General features: G+C 37.3%; 4 protein-coding genes across 4 annotated transcripts; 3 read left to right on the forward strand and 1 right to left on the reverse strand.

Moving 5' to 3' along the window:
- The first annotated feature begins 1,474 nt into the window (after positions 1–1,474).
- On the forward strand, positions 1,475–4,522 carry LOC103442850 (putative methylesterase 11, chloroplastic). Its single transcript, XM_017334123.3, has 5 exons — positions 1,475–1,984; positions 2,544–2,780; positions 3,233–3,376; positions 3,698–3,829; positions 3,939–4,522. Exons 1-5 carry the CDS (start codon positions 1,637–1,639, stop codon positions 4,212–4,214), a joined length of 1,137 nt encoding a protein of 378 aa, XP_017189612.3. The 5' UTR covers positions 1,475–1,636; the 3' UTR covers positions 4,215–4,522.
- Positions 4,523–4,738: 216 nt separating this feature from the next.
- LOC108174105 (protein SPIRAL1-like 3) lies at positions 4,739–6,326 on the forward strand. The gene is made up of 3 exons (XM_017334448.3): positions 4,739–5,034; positions 5,484–5,767; positions 6,054–6,326. The coding sequence occupies exons 1-3, from the start codon at positions 4,929–4,931 to the stop codon at positions 6,135–6,137; spliced, it is 474 nt and encodes a 157-aa protein (XP_017189937.2). The 5' UTR covers positions 4,739–4,928; the 3' UTR covers positions 6,138–6,326.
- Positions 6,327–7,197: 871 nt separating this feature from the next.
- Positions 7,198–10,783, forward strand: LOC103442433 (uncharacterized). Its single transcript, XM_008381217.4, has 10 exons — positions 7,198–7,444; positions 7,918–8,047; positions 8,651–8,789; positions 8,867–9,079; positions 9,170–9,308; positions 9,681–9,831; positions 9,918–10,027; positions 10,110–10,207; positions 10,290–10,359; positions 10,506–10,783. Exons 1-10 carry the CDS (start codon positions 7,352–7,354, stop codon positions 10,593–10,595), a joined length of 1,233 nt encoding a protein of 410 aa, XP_008379439.2. The 5' UTR covers positions 7,198–7,351; the 3' UTR covers positions 10,596–10,783.
- Positions 10,784–22,894: 12,111 nt separating this feature from the next.
- On the reverse strand, positions 22,895–26,305 carry LOC103442434 (receptor-like protein kinase FERONIA). Its single transcript, XM_070804678.1, has one exon. It carries the CDS (start codon positions 25,723–25,725, stop codon positions 23,008–23,010), a length of 2,718 nt encoding a protein of 905 aa, XP_070660779.1. The 5' UTR covers positions 25,726–26,305; the 3' UTR covers positions 22,895–23,007.
- Positions 26,306–26,607: the final 302 nt, after the last annotated feature.

Consider the following 26,607-nt stretch of genomic DNA (forward strand, 5'->3'; position numbering starts at 1 on the left):
TTCATGATAAGTAGAACGTAAGATTCAAAGAGAGAATCTCAATCCCATAACTACGAACCCTAATTCATTAGTGAGCCATAACTACAAACCGTAATTCATTAGTGAGGATGAGTACGAAGGACAACTTTTATGTTTTGTTTTTTCTTGTTAGAGAGTATATTTCATCATCATTGAAGAAAAAAGAGGCCACGACAAAATTCCATCACAATGATGAGCGGTGGGTACCTAAATAATTATCCCTATGAACAACAACATACTATATTTAGTTGTTTATCGGTGTATTTATGATACCCAATAATGGATTTGTTACCTATATCTATATATAAACAAAATGCGAGTAAATAAAGATTTAAATGAACAAAAACCTATATTCCTATATATTTTTCTCCTAAATTTTTAGTGCAGATTGACTATTTTAAAACGGTAATAATAACATTCTTAGATATATTCACCATGTATAATATATGCGTGAATGAACATTTCTCAAATGTAAATAAATTCAGAAGCTTAGAAAGTTTGAAATAACAAAAGATACTATTATTAAAATTTTAAATTTCTCTTAATTTCTCTTCAAGTTACTGGCTCACATGTTACGTGAGGTTGAGCGTTGAGTTTGATTTGAAATGAGGTGTGATCCACTTCCTACTTTCTAAAAAAACGTGAGTTAAACTAAAGGAAAACTAATTGGTTAAAATTGTGAGCAGGTTCACTTTTGCATTGGCACTCAAATTTAAACCTATTTACATAGTAATTTAGAGAATTAATTTGTAAAAAAAAAAAAAAAGGTTTAAAAATTAGATTAACTAGAGTCAATAAGTTGACTAATTCAATATAAAATGTTATCTTAATCACCAAGCGATAAAAAAATGATGTGATATCCATACATCCCATTTTACTTTTCACACACTTTTTTAATTTCCGGCCGTCGGATTGGGTGAATTGAAAAAGATCAACGGACATAAATTATCAAAGGATGTGTGAGAAGTAAAATAGGGTGTGTGGAAAGTAAAATGAGATGTGTGGATAGTACACCCCTAAAAAAATGTATGAGACTTGGTTCAAAAGTGGAAAACCCAAAGTTATGAATTTTTTTATTTTTTTATGAACAAAAGATAGTATCTTCACTAAGGAGGGGGTTGACGTAGTCTCACAATGAGCTAGTAATAATGTGATTCAAATTCGTTTTTCGCGAGCATCAAACCTAAGACTTCTTACTAGACCGTAGTACTAAATGACAGTTATGAAGTTGTTAGCCATGAGAAATGCTAAGGATACTGTTTAAAGTGAGACTCTTTATAATCTCACAATTTTTTTTTTCTGTACAATCTCACAATTTAATATCATTTTTCGTGTAAATATTATAAAATATTGTAGAAAAATAGGTGACCAAGGAAACCGAGTCTCATTACTGGTTTACCATAATATTCCACACCCTCTCTATTAATACATATTTAAACCTCCTCAATCATCGACCAACCCAATCAGCCCACCTTCTCAACTCACCCTTCGGCCGTTTGCCACCACTCTCTCAGCTCATCAGTCATCACCCTCCTCTTTGCCTCCTTTTAACTTCTCTCTCTCTCTCTCTCCTCTCTCTCTCCCCTCACGTCCCCCTCTACATGCTTTACCAATCCCAATGGGCAACCTCTGCGCCATCCTCGCACCCAAACCCGCCAAGCGAAAGCCCATAAAGCGCCTACCCAACCCGCCGGCGCAACCCAATTCCAGCAACCGCTGGACCCGTGTCCGATCCTCCCGGAAAGAGAAGCTCGACGACGCTCTAATCCAGGAACAAGCTCTCGCCGCCGCAATTCTGTTCCAGCAGCACCAGCAGAACGGCTCTCTGCCCTTTGATCGCTCCGCCTCCCTCCGCTACCCCAATTCCACTTCCAAGAAGGGCAGCAATGCCCTGCCCCGCAGCTCCAGCTCCCGCGCCAGGTCCCTCACCGACCCCCTCCTCCAGCCCCACCAGCTTGTCAATCAGGTTAGTGTTAATGACTTTTGATTAAATTTTGTTAATTTTTGGATTAATATTGTTAATTTTTGGATTAAAGTTTCGAACTTGGAGTGGATTGTGGACTTAATTAACAATGTCCTCTTCTGGGTGTTTTTCTCTATTTACACACGTGCACAAACTGACAAATACATGCATATTTATATCTATACATGTGTATACCTCTGTTCTTGCATACGTACTTGTGTACCTTAAAGATGTTCGATTTTTTGTTTTAATTAAATTCCATATGTTGCAATTTGTTTTACCTTTCTGGATGAATTAACTTGCATTTCAAGTTACGTCAATGTTTATATACCGAATGCCGAGAAGTGGCGGGTTTAAACTATCATGATCATGTAAATAATGGCGCAGAGAATCGACGTGATGTTTCTTGTGTTGATGTATGGAATTCCTTTGTTGTGATTGTTCGAATACGGTTTATTTTCACTGATTTGATTAAGTTATTGTCTAGTTTCCGCAATGACGTGCTCGATTGTTGCCATTGTTGAATTTCTTTTGGTTCTTAACAAATTTTGTGTTTTGATAGGACGTTAAACTTGATGATCTAGAAACCAACCATTTTGTCCTTGTACATGGAGGTGGCTTTGGTGCTTGGTGTTGGTATAAAACCATTGCACTTCTAGAGGAGGGTGGTTTTAAGGTTACTGCCGTAGACTTGACCGGCTCTGGTATTCATTCATCTGATACAAACAGCGTTACAAGTCTTTCACAATACGTGAAGCCTCTTTCTGATTTTCTCGAAAAACTTCCGGAGGGGAAGAAGGTATATTCAATTGTTCAATTGCTTTCCAATTACTTTTCCCGATTCCTAATCTTATCTATGCTGCTGTTTTAGCGTGAATTTCGTTCCATGGTCATCTTAACACTAGTTCACAGCCAAACTTCACTTATAATTGGTAAAATTGAGATTTCACCACTTTAACTTTCGAAAGGTGCTCACTTTGTTGGTGATTTGATATGCCGCATGTGTAGCTTTCAAGAACTATGGGATGTAAAGTTTGCGACTTTGCACTCCTTTGAGACTCTATAACTTAGCTCGTTTTGGAATGTTCATATAAACGAAACTAAAACAGTTATGCCTGAAAAACATGTACTTGCTCTATAGTCGCGCTAAAAAATATGAGCTATATTTATTGTTTGGTACTTAGACTAGTATGCGTCTTCGGTATATAACTTCTTCTCTGTTTCAATTCTTTTGTTTGCTGTATTATGCAGGTAATATTGGCGGGTCATGATTTCGGTGGTGCATGTGTATCATATGCAATGGAGTTGTTTCCGGATAAAGTCGCAAAGGCCATTTTTATTGCTGCGGCAATGTTAAAGAACGGACAAAGTACTCTTGAAATGTTCTCCCAACAGGTTTTCCCTCAGACTTTTTGTCTTTGAATTGATAAATCTGTAATTTCCCTCAGGTGAATGGATTTCAAAATCTGAAATTTGACGTTAGATTTCGTATCCTTGAAACCTTAATATGTGTAGATAGATTTGTTTAATGTTTATCCTCTGAATCTACTTAAAAGAACCCATTTTTCTTCTCTGCAATTTGCAATAGCATTTTGCCTCACGTCCTGTCACTATGTTTTACGGAATATTTACACACGAGTATCGTAATTCTGAACTGAATAACTTATTTAAGGTTTATATGAATTGTTGAGTGACTAATGCTTAGAATTATTGCAGGCAAGTTCAGACGATCTTATGCGCCAAGCCCAAGTATTTTTGTACGCAAATGGGAATGATCGGCCTCCAACTGCTATTGATCTTGATAAATCGTTGTTGAAGGATTTGTTATTTAACCAAAGTCCTGCCAAGGTAATGCCTCACTTCTTTAAATGTACCAAGCTCCCGACGAAAAGCATCCAAGTGGTTTTCCATTTTTCCCTATCAGTTTTGCTAATTTCTTTTACTTCTGTTGCTCCAGGATGTCGCATTGGCATCCGTCTCTATGAGGCCAATTCCATTTGCCCCGGTTCTGGAGAAGCTCTCATTATCCAACTTGAAATATGGTTCGGTGAGGCGGTTCTATATAGAAACATCTGAAGACAATGCCATACCCACCACAGTCCAGGAGAGCATGATAAAAGAAAGCCCTCCCGAACAGGTCCTTCGCTTGAAAGGCGCTGATCACTCACCTTTTTTCTCAAAGCCTCAAGCCCTGCACAAGTTATTGGTGGAGATTTCAAAGATTTCTACATAGAGACACCACCTTTTTCCTGCTGGGTGTCGTCTATAAAGCTGTTCTTTCTTGATCTCCGCTGGCATATGATTGAAATGCCGCCGGAATCATCCGTAATTTATGCAGTTCAATTAGATAAGATATCGAGTTAAGCATGTAAATAAACATAGCTATAGGATAAAAGTTGTGTTTGTTCGTTTTATGAGACATGTTCACAAAAAGATGTCGAGCTCGTTCTGAAGTGCTTTTAAAATGGTTGAAAGCGCTTCTGGCGAAAATGTTTTCGGAACCAATCCTTAGTAAAAATGCAAGTGAATCTTGGAAAAACATTTAAAGTGCTTGGAATCCAAAATCATTTTTGCTAAAAGCAATTTCAGTTATTTTAAAATCACTTCCAAATGAGTTCGTATTTTTGAGGTAATTTTTCCGATCAAATGCAATTTCGTCACTGTGTTCAGAAGTTTGTTTTAGTAGGACTCAGATGAAGTTTAGACTATTAACTTTGAGTAAACATACAAAAATGAAACATGTCACACCAAACCTCTGGAACACAATTGATTGCAAAATTTCCAGATTGCAACCATCGGGGATATATTTTATTTTTCTCTCATCACGCGAGTTATAGTCAGTTGGACGAGTTGCCACCTCACCAACGTGGGTGCGCAACTGTGAATCATTGATCCCAAATAACGCCACGTGCGGATTCGAACCATATCACCAGCTCAGAAATTGACCATGTCTCTGGTTAGAAAAAAACAAATCCAAACGCGAACAAACCTCTCTGTTGCTTTTGCAGGGCTCCAAAATTCAGGCCCCAAGAGCAAGAGGAAGCAAAAACAACGTACGTTAATTTTCCATTTTTTTTTCTATCTGTGCAAAATTCAGATCAATTACCATGTTTTCTTTGCCATGATCTGATTGTTTGTTTCTGTTTTTCCAATTTCATGTTAATTATCCCCCCTTTTCTCTGGTAATATATGTCAATGCCTTGTGCACATGAGGTGGTACATTTTCTTCTAGGGCTACAGTTTTGTTCTTCCTCGTTTAGAGTGCATATGGCTAAATCACTATCTTGTAATGCGTCGATAATCTGTTGTTGTATGGACCAATTTTGCATTCATAGGTATCTTTTAGCTGGGTTTTGCATACGTCATCACGATATAAATCGTACAATACCCTCTTTAATTATCAAACATAGGTTGGCTTGTGATCAAAGTCTAAACTTTCAAGTGCAAATGTTGCCGTCCTTTGAAATAACATGTTTGGTTTGGGACTTGTTGCTGGAAATAGGAAAAGAAAACATGGGGCGTGGAGTCAGCTGCGGTGGTGGAAAAAGCTCTTTGGGGTATTTGTTTGGAGGTGGAGAGACTGCCACTGCTAACAAAACCCCAAAAACTACTAACAGCACACCACCTCCACCCCAGAATGCTAGCCCAGCTCCTGCTCCTGCTCCTGCTCCTTCTCCAGCTCCTGCTTCGTCACCGAGCGGTAAGCAGCTTCCAGCCGGAATTCACAGCAAGCCTACGAACAATTACCTCCGAGTTGATGGCCAGAACTGCGGAAATTTCATCACGGTGCGTAATCTTTTAATTAGTTTACTTGTTTCATAGGCTTATGGTTATAACTCTGTCTTTGTCGCATAACCATGTCGTGCAAGTCTAGTCCGGCTATGACACATGCGTCTGTTCTGTAACTGTGGACAGATTATTGATAGCATGTTGGTATCGTTGTAGCAAAAACAATGTACCACCATGTTATCGTACGTTATTTAAAATACAGATACAATATTTGATGGCGCATTCGTTGTTTATCAAGTGAGGATATGTTTTTGTTGATGACGGGTTATGTATGTGGATGCAGGATCGTCCATCGACCAAGGTTCACGCGGCTCCCGGTGGCGGATCATCCCTTGGCTATTTGTTTGGTGGTGGGAGTGGGAACTGAAACTTGCTTATATAGAAATCACCACAAGCACTGATAATATACACAATTATATACATATATGTATGTATAATTCAGAAATATGAATACCTACATGCTCCAGAAATGTCATGTTTGCAAATGTAATGTTGTATGATGGATATAAATTTGGCTACAAATCCAAATGCAAGTGCATAATGCACTGGTTCTGCAGTTCTTTGTCGTTTGGCCTTCATTGTACTCTCTACTTCATCCATTCACTGACTCGGACTCGTTTGAAATTGCTTTTAAAAGTGTTAAAGACGCCTTCTGACAATTAAAAGCGTTTTCAGCAATGTCTGATTAGAAAAAAAGAAATAGTTAAAAAATAGTTTAGGATTTGTAGTGCTTCATCGGAGAAGCACTTATCTAGTGCTTCATGAAATGCATGTTCGTTGAGAGCGTCGTCGAAAAATGCTTGGTACACACAATTGCAATCCATATGAACATATAATTCGAGACTCAATCAGAATTTGGGATTAAAACTCAATCCAGCTCAATCAAAGTCATCCTACTGCTAAAATTTATAGAAATAAAGTATAGAGTCTGTTTTTACTCAACTCCCCTAACCCCTAGTAAGTACGTAAAATAAACACGATTAGCTAATTTAACACATGTCATGATTTTGGAGTAGGGGGCGGTAACTGTCGCTTTGGGTAAGGGGGTTGAGTAAAAACGGACTCTAGAGTATAGCATTATTTAGGTCGAAAACAATAATTAACTATTGATATATGACTAATTAGCAAATTATATTAATTTTTCACTAATTTTTTATTAAAATTTAAATAAATAACAACTCTAAATATAAACAAAACTTATAGTCAAATCTAGTAGCGTGGACTTGTAATTAAGCAAAGTATTAAAGCGATGGGTGATGGAGCCTTGGTCAAATGAAGCATGGTTGGTTGAAATCTGTTCACTACTCTTGTGAAGTCACTTTAAACACGCCCTAAACCCCTCGAGTTAGTAGGGCACCCCACCCTTATGAGTGGGGTTGCAAATAAATGAAACTTATAGACGATAATAACCATCTATAATCGCACACGAAAATTATAGACGATAATAGCCATCTATAATCGCACACGAACTTAGATGATAGATAGCTTAAGCCTCGGCTAGGGTTTTCGTCTCTCTCTCTCTCCCTTGTCTGTCTCTGCTGCAAAACAACAACCAAATTGCAGCTGCGGAGAGCTCCAACAATGACGACTGTGGTGCAAACCTCCGAGGAAGATCCCGCTCTGGCCGTCGTCCGATTCACCTCGGAGCTCGCCTGGGCCGACGCCGGCCACGAGGTACTCTTCTCTCTCCTCTCTCAATTTCCCCCTCCATGTTTTCTCTGCGCATTTAGGTCAAGATATGATTGTGTTGTAGTTTATTCTATATTCAATTCGGTGGTTGGATGCTTTCCACTCGGTTTATTGGATCGAGTCATTGAACTGAATTTTAGGGTTTGTTAGTGTTAATCTGTGATTAGATACTGGATTTGTTTTCTTAAATTTTAGTTCTTTGTTGCGTATTACATGATTAATCTCTAAACAGCTTAAGCCTACACTCAGTTTTAACTGTAATGCTTTCAAATCCGAAGCTTGGGTTTGCCGAATTTCGTGACAATGTGAAGGAAGATTTGATATTTCACCACCATTTTTTCCTAACAAAAGAAATCCGAAATACTTGCGGATGTAATGTGTGTATAGATACTGTGCATATGTATATCGTTACGGAAGTTGGTGAATTTCTTTTTATCTTCGTCATGACTAACTGCCAGGTTGCTGAGCCACAAGTTACTAGACTATGTGCTGAAGCCCAAGAATGCGTGGAAATGGGCAGGTCGTTCGATTTGGTGTCACTTATGCTTACATCGGCTGAGGTCATATTGTCAAAGGTCTCGGAAAAAGGTACAATTTGTATTATGAAAATTTTATGTACTATTTTGAAGAAGTTAAGTGGATTGAGGGGCTTAGTATTGCATTCCATGACTGTATGTTCTCACAAATTTACCATTTAGCTGATTGATGTTGATGTGAAGGACATCATGTTGATGGTACAGAGGTTTTTCTTCCAATCCTCGTTCATCCACTATTATTTAATTTTTGCTTGAAGTTCTATAGCATAATTACATCAAAGTTCTGCATATGTTTTTGGTCAGTGACGTAGATGCTCAACAATGTAGAAATTGAAATTGCTAATATTCTTTAAAATGTTCCTGATCAATGCTGGACGTTATGGACTTAGTGAATCACTGTGATGCATGGGCACGGTGGTATCCCCTCGTATCCTTGTGTTGTGTCATGTCATGTCGTATTCCCTTGTGGTTGTTAATTTGACGTATCTCCGTGTCAAGTCGTATCCCTGTGTCCGTGTCCATGCATCGTAGGTGAATCAACTCATTCAATTATTAGAGATAATTAAGTGATAGCTTAACGGTTTTGTCAATGTTTATCATACACAAATTCATGCTTTTTTTTTTCTTTTTTTTTTCCTATTTTTTTTCCTTCTAGATCTTGAGTGCATATTCACTGTTATCTGCAACGTGGTTACAAAGTCGGAAAGTCCAGATGAAGCACTTGAGATGGCAAAGCTTATATCCTCAAAGATTACTCAAAAACCAAGTGACAAGCCTGCACTGCGCGTAAAGATGTATGATACCATTGTGATCACGAATTTAGCTTTTTTGATTTTAAGTACTTCTGACCGTTTTTCGTTGTTCTTTACAGTTTGTTCAATCTGTACAACCTACTGGAGAACCCATATAGCCGGTTCTTAGTCTACTTGAGTGCGCTTAATTTGGCAATCAATGGGAAGGTCGCTGAACATGTCATCCCTTCATTCAAAAAGGTGGAAAGTTTTTTGAAAGAGTGGAATATTGGGATCTCTGATCAGAGGCAGTTATTTCTTGCCATTGCTAATGTTCTGAAAGAACATAAAAAGTATGTTTTGTAATATTTTTTTCTATATATACATGTCTCTCCTCGATTTGTTTTAAGAACAATTGGTTGTATTGTCTGTTGTATTTTCAGCTTGGCAAAGGAGTCTTTCAAATTCCTGACCAAGTACTTGGCGACTTTTTCTGGTGAAGATGCACATACATTGAGTGAAGCCAAAGAGGAAGCTGTACGCACAATTGTTGAGTTTGTGAAGGCCCCAGACATGTTTCAGGTTATTTTTGTAGGATCTAGTGGAATTTTGAAGATTTTTTATACTAATCTTTTGGGCCGTATTTCTCTTTGGTGACTCTTCATCCTTATTTACTTGTGATAGATCCTTTACAAAGTAAGTTACATTTTCTTGTTAACAAAAACTCTATTTTTATGTGGTGGATCCAGTTGATTGTGTAGTAGTTTAAAATTGATTCATATAAAGTAATATATTAATACTATTGTTTTTCTGGCATTAGTCTGAATAAACACATGACGAAGTGCTGGTTTAAGATCAGCACTTCAAAACAACTAGGCATTTGGCTGTGATGATCATATCGTCCCCTTCCATTAGGCATTTAGATAACTGAATGTCAGTTTTGTTATGCTGCAGTGTGATTTGCTAAATATGCCTGCTGTAGAGCAACTGGAGAAGGATACTAAGCATGCATTGGCCTATCAGCTTTTAAAGATCTTTCTGACTCAGAGGCTGGATGCTTACTTGGAGTTTCAGGCTGCAAATTCTGATTTACTGAAAAGCTACGGTAAAGTTTAGTTTCAACTGACTGCGTTTTCTTTGGACTATTACTTTGTTTTATTTGTCTAAATTATGCTTTTTGAAACGTTATAGGTCTTGGCCATGAAGACTGCATAACTAAGATGAGGTTGATTTCTTTGATGGATCTTGGTTCTGATGAATCTGGACAGATTCCTTACGGTGTTATCAGAGATACTCTTAAGGTTAGTTTGGATTACCTTTCTGGTTCCAGCGGTTTTTATTTGACATCATGGTTAATTATGCTTATGCACTTCGTTTTGGCAGATTAATGATGATGAAGTTGAACTTTGGGTGGTAAAGGCAATAACTGCCAAGTTAATGGACTGTAAAATGGACCAGATGAATCAAGTGGTGATTGTGAGGTTAGTTTGTGTTTCATACCTTCTGCGTACACACAAAGACGTATATATTTGTTCTTGAACTGAATTGGCCTTTCATCTGCAGCCGCTGTACTCTCAGAGTATTTGGGGAAGAACAATGGCTTACACTAAGAACAAAGTTAGCAACTTGGAGGGTAAGTAACTGCAGCTGCGTTTTCATTACTGACTGCCCACTAAGAACCGATTTTGATTGCTATCGTATGAAAAACCACTCTTTGTATTATATTGTTCGTATATCTTCATTATACAATCGTATATTGACAGAGTTCTTCATTTTCAGGGTAATATTGCAAACGTTATCAGCACCATTCGAGCTAACAGGATAGCTGACGATGGATCACAGGCAGTGCAAGGCTTAGTTATTCGTTAGAAACTTACGTCTTAACGTAGGTGCCTGATTGACTTATGAGAGGTTGAACGAGTATTATTGGTTCCCAGTTATTTTCGACTTGGATCAAATGTTTCTGAAAATTTTGACAAGAACATAGGCGCTTGTTTACAAATGTTATAACATTGTACTCTTGTGAAATGACGATCGACTGCTTATTCGTTGGGCAACTTCTGTTGCATTTTAAAACAGGAAAATTAAGAGCACTTGGCATTTGTTTTTTCTAGAAAACGCTTCTATGGCCTAGAAGTACTTTTAAGTCGCTCATCATCTCCCATTCGGATCGTTGACCTCTGAGATTTCGTTCATTTGCAGCACAACTTGACACTCTTTATGAACTTTCTATCCATCATGTTTTTTACACAATATTGTTGATGTTAAATTGTGAGGTGGCAGATACTTCATGAAGAGTCTTACTTTTAAAAGTCTTGTTTGCATTCCTCAAACCGAAATGATAAGAAAGTTTAAATCTTTCCAAGATTATTGACGATTGAATTTGTAATAAAATAAATAAAATGAAATAGAAAAATAAAGAATCACTTCATACATCCGGGACCATTCAAATTTCACATGGCAAATAGAGGGCGAAGACTTTGTTGTTACCCATCTTCTTCCAAACAAACTCTATCCTTACTGACTTTGTTTAAATGCAGAAATCAGTGGCCGATTAACGATTAACGATGAACCGTCAATTTGTTTGATTCATATAATAATAAAATGGCCAAAGGTTAAAGCCAAGCCACTTCCAATTCCTCTGAAAACTGAATTCTTGAATTGAGATTTATATATCATAGAGTTCTAGGGCAATATATTACAAGCAGAATATTACGCAATTCTTCTTAAATAAACATAAATAGCAAAGCACAAGACACAGAAATTGAAATAGCACAGATATAATTATATTTGAGGATGACGATAACAGCCTTTGTTGTACGTGCCGCAGTTTTCAAGTCTTACATCTGGTCTGGTTGTAGCGCAGGGGGGCAGCCTTGTCCGACCACATTGCGGCGTTAGCGTGCCAAAGGAAATTGGCTGTGTTTGTTGAACATTTGAAGTATCCAATTCCACCAAATGCCTGAAACTATCATCGGGCTCCAGTAAATCCAAACCCTCCTGTGGAATAAGCTGGCACCGGCCGAAACGCCCGTCACACCAGTTGGAGACGTTGCTGCTCTTGCTCATCACCATGCAATGGCTTGTGCCGGGCAGCTGCGAAATCGTCACCATAAGCAGCAGCATCATCACCACCACAGTTGCAGGAGAATCCATGATATCGATCCTTCTTTTTTTCTCCAAATATTCTTATTTTCTATATGCTGGAGCAACTGGAATAGTACATCTCATGCATCCGGATGGGTACTACTTGTAGGCTATGGCTTATGAAAAAATCCGACAGTGGTCACTAGTTGCAACTTGTATTGTACGAGCCAATCAGCAAAGAACAAGCATTCCTACTTGACATTTTTTCAATATTTTAAAATAAAATTTTCTTTATTATTATTTAAAGATTATTTTTAAAAAAAAATTTACTCGATTTAATCCTTTTGTTGCCTAATAAATCGACAATTATGATAATAAGGAGCTTTTTTTATTGTGAATAGTTTGATTTATATAAAGGGAACTTTAACAAAAAGCACCCGATACTGTTCACTTTAACGAAAAACCACATTTTTACACTAAAAAGTCAATCCTGGTACTATTCACTTTACCCTTTATTTTGTCCTTATCATTAAAACTCAAAGTTTTCAAGCCCTTTTCATTAGTTTTCCTTTATATAAATGATTAAAAGACGTTTAAATTGGATGATTTTTTTAAAAAGATAATTGTTAATGATAATAATAATAAAAAAGCAATTGTATTATAATTCTTATCTGAGAATAATTTGAGCCAAGTGTTGTTCATTGGCCATGCATTGGTCCCATTGGGTCTTTGGATTTTCGCATTCATGATGCATACTAGTCTTCTGCCAACTATCACAGAATTGTCGGCTGCTGTAATCTTATCTCTTACAGATAGCGCAATAATTTTTTTTTAATATTAAAATAAAATAATTTGGAATAACCTTATAATAAAAGGAACTTTAATGAAAAGCACCCGGTACTGTTCACTTTAACGAAAAACCACATTTTTACACTAAAACGTCAATCCTGGTACTATTCACTTTACCTTTTATTTTGTCCTTATCATTAAAACTCAAAGTTTTCAAGCCCTTTTCATTAGTTTTCCTTATAATAAATTAGTAAAAATATAGTTCAAATTTATTTTTAATGAAAATAAAATTTAAGATCTTTTATTTACAAATAAAGATAAATAACATTAAAACATAATACTAAATAGCATAGAAACGCCATATTAGCTTCACAGCTCACAATCAATCACTGCACTATCGCTGGGAAAAAAATAGTGAACTAAAACATCATACTTTCCGATCAAATTAAGCCACTCGTTTATTTGAGAACAATATTTGGTTACTTAAGGATGAGGAGAATCTCTTACTCAAAACTCTTTGTATTCATATCATATAAGTTTGTACTTATGATTAAAACTACTCATATTATAAATTACTCTATAAGATCAAAAAAAATGAATTAACACTAAGATCGTTTAGTCAATTTATTGTAGCAAATACATAGACGGTTCGCAATGCTTTGACCAATTCTGTTTTTATACAGTTCGATGACTAAACAATATTAGTTTTAATTGATTTTTTGTAGATATAATATTTATGAAATGATTTATAATATGAACGATTCTAATAATAAACACGAAATTTTATGAATCGGCAACAAATAATTTTGATTAAGAACTACACTTATTATTTGAGTAGTCAAGTATTATTCTTTATTTAGTTGCTCCTTCTATGTCAGTGTGAATTTATGAAAAACTTAGTATACACGGTCATTTGAAGAAAATCTTGTACAAGACTTTGGTATAAAACGCTACTCTGATGGTAAATTAATTTGTTCAATGACAGTCTGTCTATATATGGGTTTTGGTTTTGCAGCATTTATACTTATTAGGTTATTATTGGTGAGAAAGTCCTACTTGTCAATCATTGAGTTTAAAATGCCAAAAACACCCTTAATCATTGTAAAACTTTTAATAGAGGTTAATCACGCATGCACCTTTAAAATTTCTGTTTTTTCTTTTTAAATCTCCTCAAGTTTTTGAAAGCAACACAAACATCATTTGACGTTTCAAAATAATTTTACAAACCCCTCTCCATAACACCCCCCCAAAAAAAAAAAAAAAAACAAACAAACAAACAAACAACAACAAGTGAAAGAAGTGGTCACCCCCACACCCCCAAACACCTACCTTGGTCCCTTTGGCTCTTTGGATTTACGCTGTGTGCGCACTATGACCAGTATGCGCACTATCAGAGAATTGTTGCCTGCAGTGAGGACACACATATAGTGCGTCCCTTCCAATCCTCTTTTTCTTACTTTTTTTTAGATGTCAACTTGATTTAATTGCGATCGTTCAAATATAAGAGAATTAGAGAAAAGAAAATTTTGAAAATGAGAGAATTTTACTCCCACAATCAATCACTGCACTAGTCATTAGGAAAAAAAAATCAGTGAACTAAAAGATTATGCTTCCCGATCAATTTAAGCCACTCATTTATTTGGAAACAATATTTGACTACTCAAGGATGAGTAGAAACTTCTTAAAATTTTTCATGTTTGAACTACAGAACTTGTGCTTATGATCAGAACTATTCATGTTATGAATCATCATGCAAAGATCATCTTTGAAAAAAATATCAGTGAACTGAAGGTTCATGTTGTCCGATCAATTCAAGTGTCCCTTTAATTGTATAATGACATGTTATGTTCGGCTCTGTATTTCGAGCATTGAAAAATCTGTAGTTGTTATCCATCTTCTTCCAAACAAACTCTATCCTTACTGACATTATTAAAATGCACAGTCATCAGTGCCCAAAGGTTTAACTTCCGATTTATGATGAACCGTTAATTTATTTGATTCATATCATCATTAAATGTCCAAAGGTTAAAGCCAGGCCACTACCAGTTCCTTTGAGACCTAAATTGTTGACTTGAGATTTATAAATCATAGAATGCTAGGGCAACAGATTACAAGCAGAATATTATGCAATTCTTCTTAAATAAACATAAATAATAAAGCACAACAACAGAAATTGAAATAGCATATATGTAATATAAATTCCAATATTAACATCCTCCTTTCTTGTACACGTAGCAGTTTTCAGGATTGCCAGCTCCGGCGAGTGGATGGCAGAAGCATACGGTTTCCGATCACATTGCACCGCTGACTTGTCCTGCTGTTGCTCATCACCATGCAATGGCTTGTGACGGGCAGCTGAGACGTCGTAGCCATAATCAGCAGCATCATCACCACCACAGTTGCAGATGAATCCATGATATGTATATTATATGTATGACCGATCGAATTATCGATCCTCCATTGCTTCTTTTCTCCAAATATTATTTGGAGTTTTTAAACTTTAATCCTTGAAGAAGATTAATATTTAATAAAAATATGGTGTTAGATTGGATATTGATTTTAGTTTTTTAATGTGTATTTAATTCAAATTTATATTATATTTTTATTTTAATATTTAATAGATATTTTCTTTAATATCATTACATTAAATTTTAAATGTATTATTATACACATTTTAATTCATTAATTTTATTTAACTTCCTTTAATAGTGTATCTAAACGTCTGTATCATAATATATTTTATTAAATTAGTGTATCGAAATGTCTGTACCTGAATGTATTGTAGTACCTAAATTTATTGTAGTGAATTAATGACACATAAGAAAATATGCAAAAAAATAAGTGTACCAAATGTCTGTACTTGAATATATTGTGGTACCTAAATTTATTGTGGTGAATTAGTAGCACATAAGAAAATAAGCAAAAACATAAGTGTACCGAAAATCCCGTACCTAAATATATGATACTAAACTAGTATACCAAAATATCGGTATCTAAACATATTATACTAAACTAGTGTACTGAAATATCCGTACCCAAATATATTATACTAACCTAGTGTACCGAAATGTTCGTACTTAAATATATTGTAATGAATTAGTGACAAATAAGAAAATATGCAAAAATGTAAGTGTACCAAAAAATCTCTAAGAAAATATTTTCTTATGTAAGATACGTACCATAATGACAATTAAAATTTATAATTTTTCATAAAATTTAATTTATGAATACTATAAAACTATAAATAAAAAAGATAAACATTGAATACATATGCTAGCATTAAATAGAATCTAGGAATTAAATTCAATTTTTAATCTTGTATAAGACGTTTTTCTAAACTTCATCTTATTTAAGAATTAAAATCTAGTTTTCTATTCATATTTTCTATATGCATGAGGACTAGTATATCCCATATAAACCTAATTAAGAGTGCCACCGTCGTTGCAACTTGTTTTGTGTCACATCCTAGCCCGAGCGGGACCACTTTCTGGGCTCAACTCCGCCGTAGCACGATATTGTTCGCTTTGGACCCCGACCACGCCCTCACGGTTTTGTTTCTGGAAACTCACACGAGAACTTCCCAATGGGTCACCTATCATAGAATTGCTCTCGCGCGAACTCGCTTAACTTCGGAACTCAAAGCCAGTGAGCTCCCAAAATGCCTCGTGCTAGGTAGGAATGAGAATATACATATAAGGATCACTCCCTTGACGATGTGGGATCTTACAATCCACCCCCCTTAAGTGGCCCGACGACCTCGTCGGCACACCACGGTCAGGGTTAGGCTCTGATACCAAATTGTCACATCCCAGCCCGGGAGGGACCACTTCCCTAGGTCGACTCTGGCATAGCACGATATTGTCCGCTTTGGGCTCCGACCACTCCCTCACGGTTTTGTTTCTGGGAACTCACACGAAAACTTCCCAGTGGGTCAACCATCATGGAATTGCTCTCGCGCAAACTCGCCTAACTTTGAAGTTCCGACGGAACTCGAAACCAGTGAGCTCCCAAAAAGCCTCGTGCTAGGTAGGGATGGGAATATACATATAAGGATCACTCCCTGGACGATGTGTGATCTTACAATAATTGTAACATCCCACATCGCCCAGATGAGTGAATCCTCTATGCCTTATATGTATATTCCCATATCTACCTAGCACGAGATCTTTTGGGAGCTCACTGGTTTCGAGTTCCATCTTAACTCCGAAGTTAAGCGAGTTCGCGCGAGGTCAATCCCATGATGGGTGACCCACTGGGAAGTTCTCGTGTAAGTTCCCAAAAACAAAACCGTGAGGGCGTGGTCGGGGCCCAAAGCGGACAATATTGTGCTACGATGGAGTCAAGCCCGGGAAGTGGTCCCACCCGGGCCGGGATGTGACAATTTGGTATCAGAGCCAATCCCTGGCCGAAAGTGTCCCGACGAGGACGTCGGGCCCTTAAGGGGGGTGGATTGTAACATCCCACATCACCCAGGGGAGTGGATCCTCTATGCCTTATATGTATATTCTCATCTCTACCTAGCACAAAGCCTTTTGGGAGCTCACTGGCTTCAAGTTCCATCAGAATTCCGAAGTTAAGCGAGTTCATGCGAGAGCAATCTCATGATGGGTGACCCACTGGGAAGTTTTCGTGTGAGTTCCCAGAAACAAAACCGTGAGGGCGTGGTCCGAAGTTAAGCAAGTCCGTCCGAGAGCAATCCCATGATGGGTGACCTACTGGGAAGTTCTCGTGTGAGTTCCCATAAACAAAACCGTGAGGGCGTGGTCGGGGCCAAAAGCGAACAATATTGTGCTACAGTGGAGTCGAGTTCAGGATGTGACATTTTGTATAGCCAATTAGCAAAGAACGCTCCCCTCATGACATTAGTTCACTATTTTAAAATCATATCATTCTTAAAAAATTCATTTAGTTCAATAAGAAGATTTAGTCATTCAGTTGTTCTAAAACAAATCCATAATTATGATAACATGTAATAATTTTATGGTGAATCGGAAATTTGTTTGATTCATCTAAATAAAAAAATGGCGTTCAAATCGAATGAACTTTTTTTTATATAATCATTATTGATAATAAAGAAACTAAACAGTTGTATAGGTTAGCCTTTACATTTGTTCATCCATTTCAATTACATTGCCATGTCTTGTTATTCCTTTAATGAAAAAAGAAACTAAACAGTTTATGTTATAATATTTATTTGATAAAAGAGAAATGCTAAGAGCATCTCGACGTAGATATATTACAGTAAAAAATGATAATAAACTCTCTCAAATTGACCCTTCAATTTCTTAATGGCTTTGAATCGATTGAAAACAAAACCTTTTGATGTCAAATTTATTAAATAGGTTTTTAATAGATGTACTATAATATATAATAAATGTTTTTGTGTTTTTCAAGTATTCGATTGGTTATCTCAATCATTGGAGCCCGCAAAGAGATAAAAAAAATTATAAAATGACATTATTATTTAACATATCGGTGGAGCAAAAAATTATACAAAATATCAAATTGTCACATAAGCCATCAAATATTGTTTCGATGTTTAAAATTTGACACCTCATTTAGAAATGCTCTAAGAAGACTCTTTTAAAAGTAAAATTCTCCATGTACTTTCTACTATCTCATATTTTTTAGGGATGTGCTATCCACACACCATTTTTTACTTCTCACACACCTTTTGTTGATTTATGTCCCTTGATTTTCTTCAATTCATCTGATTCGACGATCGAAAATTAAATGGATGTGTAAGAAGTAAAAAATGATGTGTAAATATCACATCTCATTTTTTATTTTTATAATATTTATAGATAATTAATGTTAAATTGTAAAGTAGCCGAGAATTTATCTAGAATCTTGACAAAGTCTCCTTAATTAACAATTCTCTTAATAGAATTATGTCACGTCTAAAGAGAAAGAATTTGAGCCAATTATTGTCCATTGGCAATGTAATCATGCAAACCCCTTGACCCACCCCCACCTTGATCCCCTTGGCACTTTGTTTTACGCATGCATAAATGGATTCCTATATAGTGCGTGATACTGGCTCCACATGTCACAATCAATCACTGCACTAGTCTTTAGGAAAATAAAAAGTATCAGTGAACCGAAATTGTTTTTAATTGTGATTAGAAGTACACCAAATATTTTTATACAAATGATAAGAAATTTTAGACTTAAAATTATTAAATTTTTAACTTATATATCTTATTATTTATATAATAACACGTAATATATCACTATATTTTGATCATACTAAAAAAATATCTCGATAGAATCGAAAGCTCATGTCATCCGATCAATTTAAGCCACTAGTATATTTGGTTGGTCCATCCGCGTCAGCATGTGAATTTACAAATAACTTAGTAATAATAATAAATTATTCGAAGATAATCATGCACGAGAAATATTAAAAAGATTATCATAATTTAATATTAATTTATATGTTAACATTATTAAATATTATGTCTAAAATATAAAAGATTAAAAAATTCATGAAAAGTTTCATTTTTAAAAGAGTTTTCTTAGCATTTCTCATCTTCCACAATACTTCTATTACTAGTCCGAAACTCTATTACGATAGTATCTTAGAAATCTTAGAAAAAATGTTAAGGAGGCATTCTTAAAGTAAGATTCTCTATGATTATCTGTTACCTCACAATTTAACATTAATTTGTGTGTTAACATTACAAAATATTTACTTAAAACATGAGGACAAAAGGTCTTTAAATAGTTTCACTTTTGAGTGAGTTTCCTTAGTATTTCTTATATTATTTTGTTCCATAAATGTCTCTTTAGATTATAGAGTATATTTTTTCGCTCCAAATTCTCTTATTCTCTTATTTAAGTAGTTGCGATTAATCCACGTCACTATTTTATATTGACTTTTTTATACAGAAAAAGAAAGAAAAAGAAAAGTGAGAGACGATGGAAGGGAAAGGAAAGAGATTTGGAGTGGAAAGATGTCACATCCCGTCCTGAGTCCCAACCACATCCTAAGCTCGACTCCACTGTAGCACGATATTGTCCGCTTTAAGCCCTGATTGCGCCCTCACGGTTTTGTTTCTGGGAACTTACGAGCAACTTCACAGTGGGTTACCCATCATGGGATTGATCTCGTGCGCTACTCGCTTAACTTCGGAGTCCCAATGGAACCCGAAGCTAGTGAGCTCCCAAAAGATCTCGTGCTAAGTAGGGATGGAAATATACATATAAGGATCACTCTCCTGGGCGATGTGGGATCTTACAATCCACCCCCCTAAAGGGGCCCGACGTCCTCGTCGGCACACTTCCGACTAGAGATTGGCTCTGATACCAATTTGTCACATCCCGGCCCCGGCCCCAACCACATCCTGGGCTCGACTCCACCGTGGCACGATATTATCTGCTTTGGGTATTGACCACGCCCTCACGGTTTTGTTTCTGGGAACTCACGAGCAACTTCCCAGTGGGTCACCCATCATGGGATTGCTCTCGTGTGTTACTCGCTTAACTTCGGAGTTTCGATGGAACCCGAAGCCAGTGAGCTCCCAAAATGCCTCGTGCTAGGTAGGGATGTGAATATACATATAAGGATCACTCCCTTGGGCGATGTGGGATCCACCACATCCCCGGCCCGCTCTATCACCGTAGCACGATATTGTCCGTTTTGGGCCCCAACTACGCCCTCACGTAATATATCACTATATTTTGATCATACTAAAAAAATATCTCGATAGAATCGAAAGCTCATGTCATCCAATCAATTTAAGCCACTCGTATATTTGGTTGGTCCATCCGCGTCAGCACGTGAATTTACAAATAACTTAGTAATAATAAAAAATTATTCGAAGATAATCATGCACGAGAAATATTCAAAAGATTATCATAATTTAATATTAATTTATGTGTTAACATTATTAAATATTGTGTCTAAAATATAAAAGATTAAAAAATTCATGAAAAGTTTCATTTTTAAAAGAGTTTTCTTAGCATTTCTCATCTTTCACAAGACTTCTATTACTAGTCCGAAACTCTATTACGATAGTATCTTAGAAATCTTAGAAAAAATGTTAAGGAGGCATTCTTAAAGTAAGATTCTCTATGATTATCTGTTACCTCACAATTTAACATTAATTTGTGTGTTAACATTATAAAATATTTACTTAAAACATGAGGACAAAAGGTCCTTAAATAGTTTCACTTTTGAGTGAGTTTCCTTAGTATTTCTTATATTATTTTGTTCCATAAATGTCTCTTTAGATTATAGAGTATATTTTTTCGCTCCAAATTCTCTTATTCTCTTATTTAAGTAGTTGCGATTAATTCACGTCACTATTTTATATTGATTTTTTTATACAGAAAAAGAAAGAAAAAGAAAAGTGAGAGACGATGGAAGGGAAAGGAAGGAGATTTGGAGTGGAAAGATGTCACATCCAGTCCTGGGTCCCAACCACATCCCAGGCTCGACTCCACCGTAGCACGATATTGTCCGCTTTAAGCCCTGATCGTGTCCTCACGGTTTTGTTTCTGGGAACTTACGAGCAACTTCCCAGTGGGTTACCCATCATGGGATTGATCTCGTGCGCTACTCGCTTAACTTCGGAGTCCCAATGGAAACCGAAGCCAGTGAGCTCCCAAAATGTCTCGTGCTAAGTAGGGATGGAAATATACATATAAGGATCAGTCCCCTAGGCGATGTGGGATCTTACAATCCACCCCCCTAAAGGGGCCCGACGTCATCGTCGGCATACTTCCGGTTAGAGATTGGCTCTGATACCAATTTGTCACATCCCGGCCTCGTCCCCAACCACATCCTGAGCTCGACTCCACCGTAGCACGATATTATCTGCTTTGGGTCTTGACCACGCCCTCACGGTTTTGTTTCTGGGAACTCACGAGCAACTTCCCAGTAGGTCACCCATCATGGGATTGCTCTCGTACGTTACTCGCTTAACTTCGGAGTTCCGATAGAACCCGAAGCCAGTGAGCTCCCAAAATGCCTCTTGCTAGGTAGGGATGTGAATATACATATAAGGATCACTCCCCTGGACGATGTGTGATCTTACAAAAGAATCATAATTCCTAATTAAATTGTACAAGGGTTTGGTTTTGCAGCATTTATACTTAGGAATTGGATCCTCTCTGAGGAAAAGCCTCGGGATCCTCCTGACCGACTAACATAGGCCGTTGGCTACAAACAGGAGGTCCCTCTAAAAGTTATAATAATTGTAGCCGTTGGATCAAAATCCAACGGCAAGTGTTATTGGGTCAAGAAGATCCCGAGGCTTTGCCTCGGAGAAGATCCAATTCCTTATACTTACTACTGGTGGTTGCTGAGAAAACCGTACCTGTGGAGAAATTTTTAGTTGTGACGAGAATACAGATGTTACACCACATATTTTTTATGCAAGTGGTGGAAAATTTTAAATTTTAAGTTATTAACCTTTTAACACACATAACCTACTATTTATATAAGGACATGTGGTATACCATCTCGTGTGACGGTCACATTGAAAAATCTCTCGTACATGTGGATCATTGAGTTTAAAATGTCAAAAACACCCTTAATCATTGTACAGCTTTTGATAGTTGACTATAAAGTACTTGACCAGAAGAAAAAAAGATAAAAAATATAAAACCATTTTTCAGAAAGATTTATTTGTTAGTTTCACACTCACAAATTACAAATAAAATACGTTGAGTTAATCTCAGTTTACTACCTTAAAATTTCTTGATTTTCAACTTTTATATATCAAGTTTTTTTTTTTTTTTTTTTAAATTCTAAAGTGCTACTTAAAGTTATAATTTTGAGATATTTTCATACCTCTGTTAAGGTTGCTGTTAAATTAGCCGTTAACTGATGTCGTGACACCTACGTGAACAATGATCAAGGCCCAGTCATTGTCCACGTGAGCGTCATGTCACTAGTTAAAGGTTAATTTAATAGCAGCTGTAATGGATGTATGAAAATGTTCCAAATTTATGACTCTGTAATGAAAAAAATTTGATGTACCAAATGTTGAAAACCAAAAAATTCAAAATAGTAAGCTGAGATTAATCCAAATAAATTTATGTTGCATGATGATTATTATTACTTACACTAATAAAATCAAGTTTATGCTTTAAGGAAATGGTTTATCTGCATTCATTTCCTCATTCTTCACGCTTCTATTTATTTATATCTTTTAATTTTTTTCACTTAAAAATCAGAAATAAACTTGAATGTGTTCAAAAAGAAAAGAATGTGTCACAATGCGTGTTTTACTTTTATTTTTCCTTTGTCAATACATGTTTTACGTTTAATTGGTTCAGGGAAATTGGAACAAAAAAATTACGAGTTTATTTGAAATTAAAAAAAAATACATAAATTACAAGTTGAGTTGAAATTGTAGCACATACACACCACTAAATAAATATGTGACACTGATCATCATCTCCCATCTTGATCGTCGATCCCAGAAAAGATTGTCCTCGACATCCCTTTGATCGGTTCGTTTGTAGTCGAATTTTGCTCACTACTATTTGTTTTGGTCATCCAATCCGATGACTCTCCCAAGCTACTACTAAACCCTAATGCATCACTATCGTTCATTACCGCAACCTCATCTTCTCCCTTCTTGTCAATGTCGAAACCTAATTCTCCTTGTTCCTCTTTTTGATGGAGCTGCAATGCAAATTCAAGCCCCCACACAACGTCATCCATCGACGGCCGATTGATCCCATTATCATGCATGCAACTCATCGCGACGTCAGCGAATTTATTCATACACGCAGTTCCGATCTTACCCTTCAAGTTAGGGTCCATAATTTGATCAAGTTCCCCCTTGAGATAGCAACTCTTTGCCCAGTGAGCTAGGCTCATTTGCTTCTTGTCTGGTCCACGCACTAAAGCTGGTCTGGCACATAAAACCTCACACAACACCACCCCAAACGAGTACACGTCAGACTTTTCCGTCAGCTGGTTAAGACGGTAATATTCCGGATCCAAATACCCGAAACTACCCTTCGCCACGGTAGTAATATGGGTCTTGGACATGGTGGTGGGGCCCATTTTCGACAACCCGAAATCGGACACTTTAGCCACCCATTTCTCATCCAATAAGATGTTTGTGCTCTTCACGTCTCGGTGAATAATCGTGTACTTCCCGCCTGTGTGTAGATAATGCAACCCACGAGCGGCGCCGATGCAAATTTGGAGTCGTTGATCCCACGAAAGAGGAGGATTATCGGTGTTGTAAAGATGGCCACGAAGGGTCCCAAGCGCCATGTAATCATACACCAAGATCATCTCACCCTCGTCCGTACAATACCCGATGAGTGATACCAAGTGCTGGTGGCGAAGTTGCGAGAGCAGCTCGATCTCCGTCTTGAACTCCTGGGCCCCCTGCGACGACTCGGACTTAAGCCGTTTGATCGCAACGGGGGTGGTCCCACTATCACGGCCGCCGGTGTTGATGTTCCCTTTGTACACGTGGCCGAACCCGCCAACACCAATAATGAAAATTTCGTTGAAATTTTCGGTGGCGGCTTTGATCTCCGTCAGCGAAAAGCAGTGACACAAATCGGACGGCAGAGATGAGCCGCCTCGTGAATTGGTAGAGTTTGCCGCTCTGCGGCTAGAGTGTCCGTAGCCCTTGACATATTTTCGTCGGTGTCTAAAAACCAAGAGTAACCCTAGTACGGAAAGCACTACGAGTGCGGCGGAGACTGCACCAGCAACAACGGCAATAAAATGAGTCCTTGACCCTTTTTTTCTTGGTGGTATCACTTCTTTCGGATGAGGAAGAGGCGGATTGGGGTCTGGTCCGGCGAGATTACCATTTGTATCATTCATTTTGAAGATCTCCAGCCCGTTCAAAATTGCATCCAAGGACCTACTAACCCTCCAATGCACAGGGTGTGGTTGCAGTGTGATGGAGAGAGATACTTTCTTCTCGTTTCCGGTGACGGAAGGCATGAACACAACATAGTCTCTGTACGTTGGAATTCCATTCCCGCCACTCCAGTCGATTATGTCGGCTCGTGTTTCAGCCGTTTGATTGGCTATGTAGATCTGAAACACTCGGTCACCAATCTTGCTAATTTGAGGCTCAAACTCACAAAAATGAAGCCTAACCAGGTAAGAAAAATTGGGATGGACAGGAAATCCCCAGGTGAGGTTGTACCGCTGGTTGATGGTGGCGTTTGGGCCCATAGACCTCCCGGTTTGGTAAACTTGTTCCGGAGCGGAGTAGTTTGGAATTTTTGCAAAGTTGAGATGAAGGCTTGTGTTAATTGGTAGAGCGATGTACCTAAAACTTGCATTATCCAAGTAAGTTTGCTCAAATGAATAGCCCTCCCAGTTGCGGTACAAGCCGGTGTCTTCATTGAAAAACAACCCGCGTCCGCCTATGTTGATTCTGTAAACTATCTCCATGGCAGTGTTGTTTTCAACGCGAATCGTATTTTCGGTGCCTATCATTTCAATCCCATGGGGGTCTTCTGGTGCAGTATAGTAAAGATTTGGGGGCATGGACACAATTTCAATTCCGTTGATAAACGCATACGCATCCGGGCTTGCTTTGCTTCCACTGGGAGTGAATGTGATGTTTAGACTTTGGTCTTCTTCCTCAATGTTGATGCAGAATTCTCTGTATAATGTCCCCACCTCATAACCATCGGCCTTGAAAGAAGCATCGGCATTCACAGAAGCGTTGAAGTCCTTGAGAAGGGTAAATCCACTGGCTTTGACAGAAAAGAGCGCTTCGGAGCGGTCAAAGTCAGGGTACGAAACAGGGTAAAAGTACAAGCGGATGAACTTTTGGCCGGCGGTGAGGTTAAATCTGTAAGTAAATTCAGAGCGAGAAAGCCGAACTGTGGTGTAAGGAATTTGGAGGGCAGAGGACGAGGGAAGTGCTTCTTTGAACACGGATGTGTTACTACCAGCTGCTTGGTGTACATCTATGGGGGTAAACTTTGACTTGATATCTCCACTCCAATTTCTTTCATCATATTCATTAAATAACTGGCCGGGAGAGCCGCATTTAACAGTGATATCTTCCACCGGAGTGTAGATAGGTGGGGGATCGGCGGCGACGAGTGTGGTGGCAATGATTATGTGCAGAAACAAGGAAAGGGACAGATGAGACATGAAAATTGGTTTCGTCATGGTAAATTGTATGAAGGTGTTAAATTGTTGCTTGGGTTGTATGCATGAGTACACTGATCAGTTCTTGTTTATAGATGTGTCAAATGTGTGGTTGTGTGTTTCTCTCTCGCTAGAAATTGCTGAGATTTAAGTGGGTCATACGATCAGGAAAGACTTTTCAAGTCAAGTTTTGGAATAAAGATTCTCGATTAACATCTATCAGTCAAGTTATATCTTCTTTCTTGTGTATACGTAGGCAGTGCGCTTGACGAATAATCAACGAAGTCTTCGGCATGGATGTCATCCAATTTAAGGGTCTTTTTTTATTTTTCTTTATTTTTTTATTTTTTTTATTTTTTATTTTTTGAGTTGAGCGATATTGTCGTTAAGTTAGAAATTAGTTTGCCATTGATGGAGTTTGAACCCACGCCGTTATGTAAAGGCGCCACTCCTCTCCACCACTGTAGTAGAGGACCACCTGCTCCAATTTAGGGGTCTTGTTGCTTATTAGATGAGTTTAATTCCTTAAGTTTCAAAGTGTATCAAATGCACGCTCGTTTGATTCTATAAATGCCAAAAACAGTTCAAATACATTTCAAAAGGAAAACTGTGTACTTTTGACACCTAATTCAAGCATTCGATATTTTGAGTACTCATTCTTAGGTGCCTAATAGGAAATTAAATGTGTCTATTTTCTTAAATTTCAAAGTGTGTCAAATGCACACTCGTTTAATCCCGTGAATACCAAAACTCTTTTATAAGTGATGGCGTTCTTATGTAATTTTCATTAATAGGCAAATGGATAATCCTCTATTAGTAGTAGGCGAAGACCGTGCTAATAATTTTCATCCTTGATTGCTGCCCCTCTGTATTGATCGGAGGCAAAGCAATGTGGTTAAAATA

Source organism: Malus domestica, chromosome 09 (genome assembly GCF_042453785.1).
Source record: "Malus domestica chromosome 09, GDT2T_hap1".
Taxonomy (NCBI): domain Eukaryota; kingdom Viridiplantae; phylum Streptophyta; class Magnoliopsida; order Rosales; family Rosaceae; genus Malus; species Malus domestica.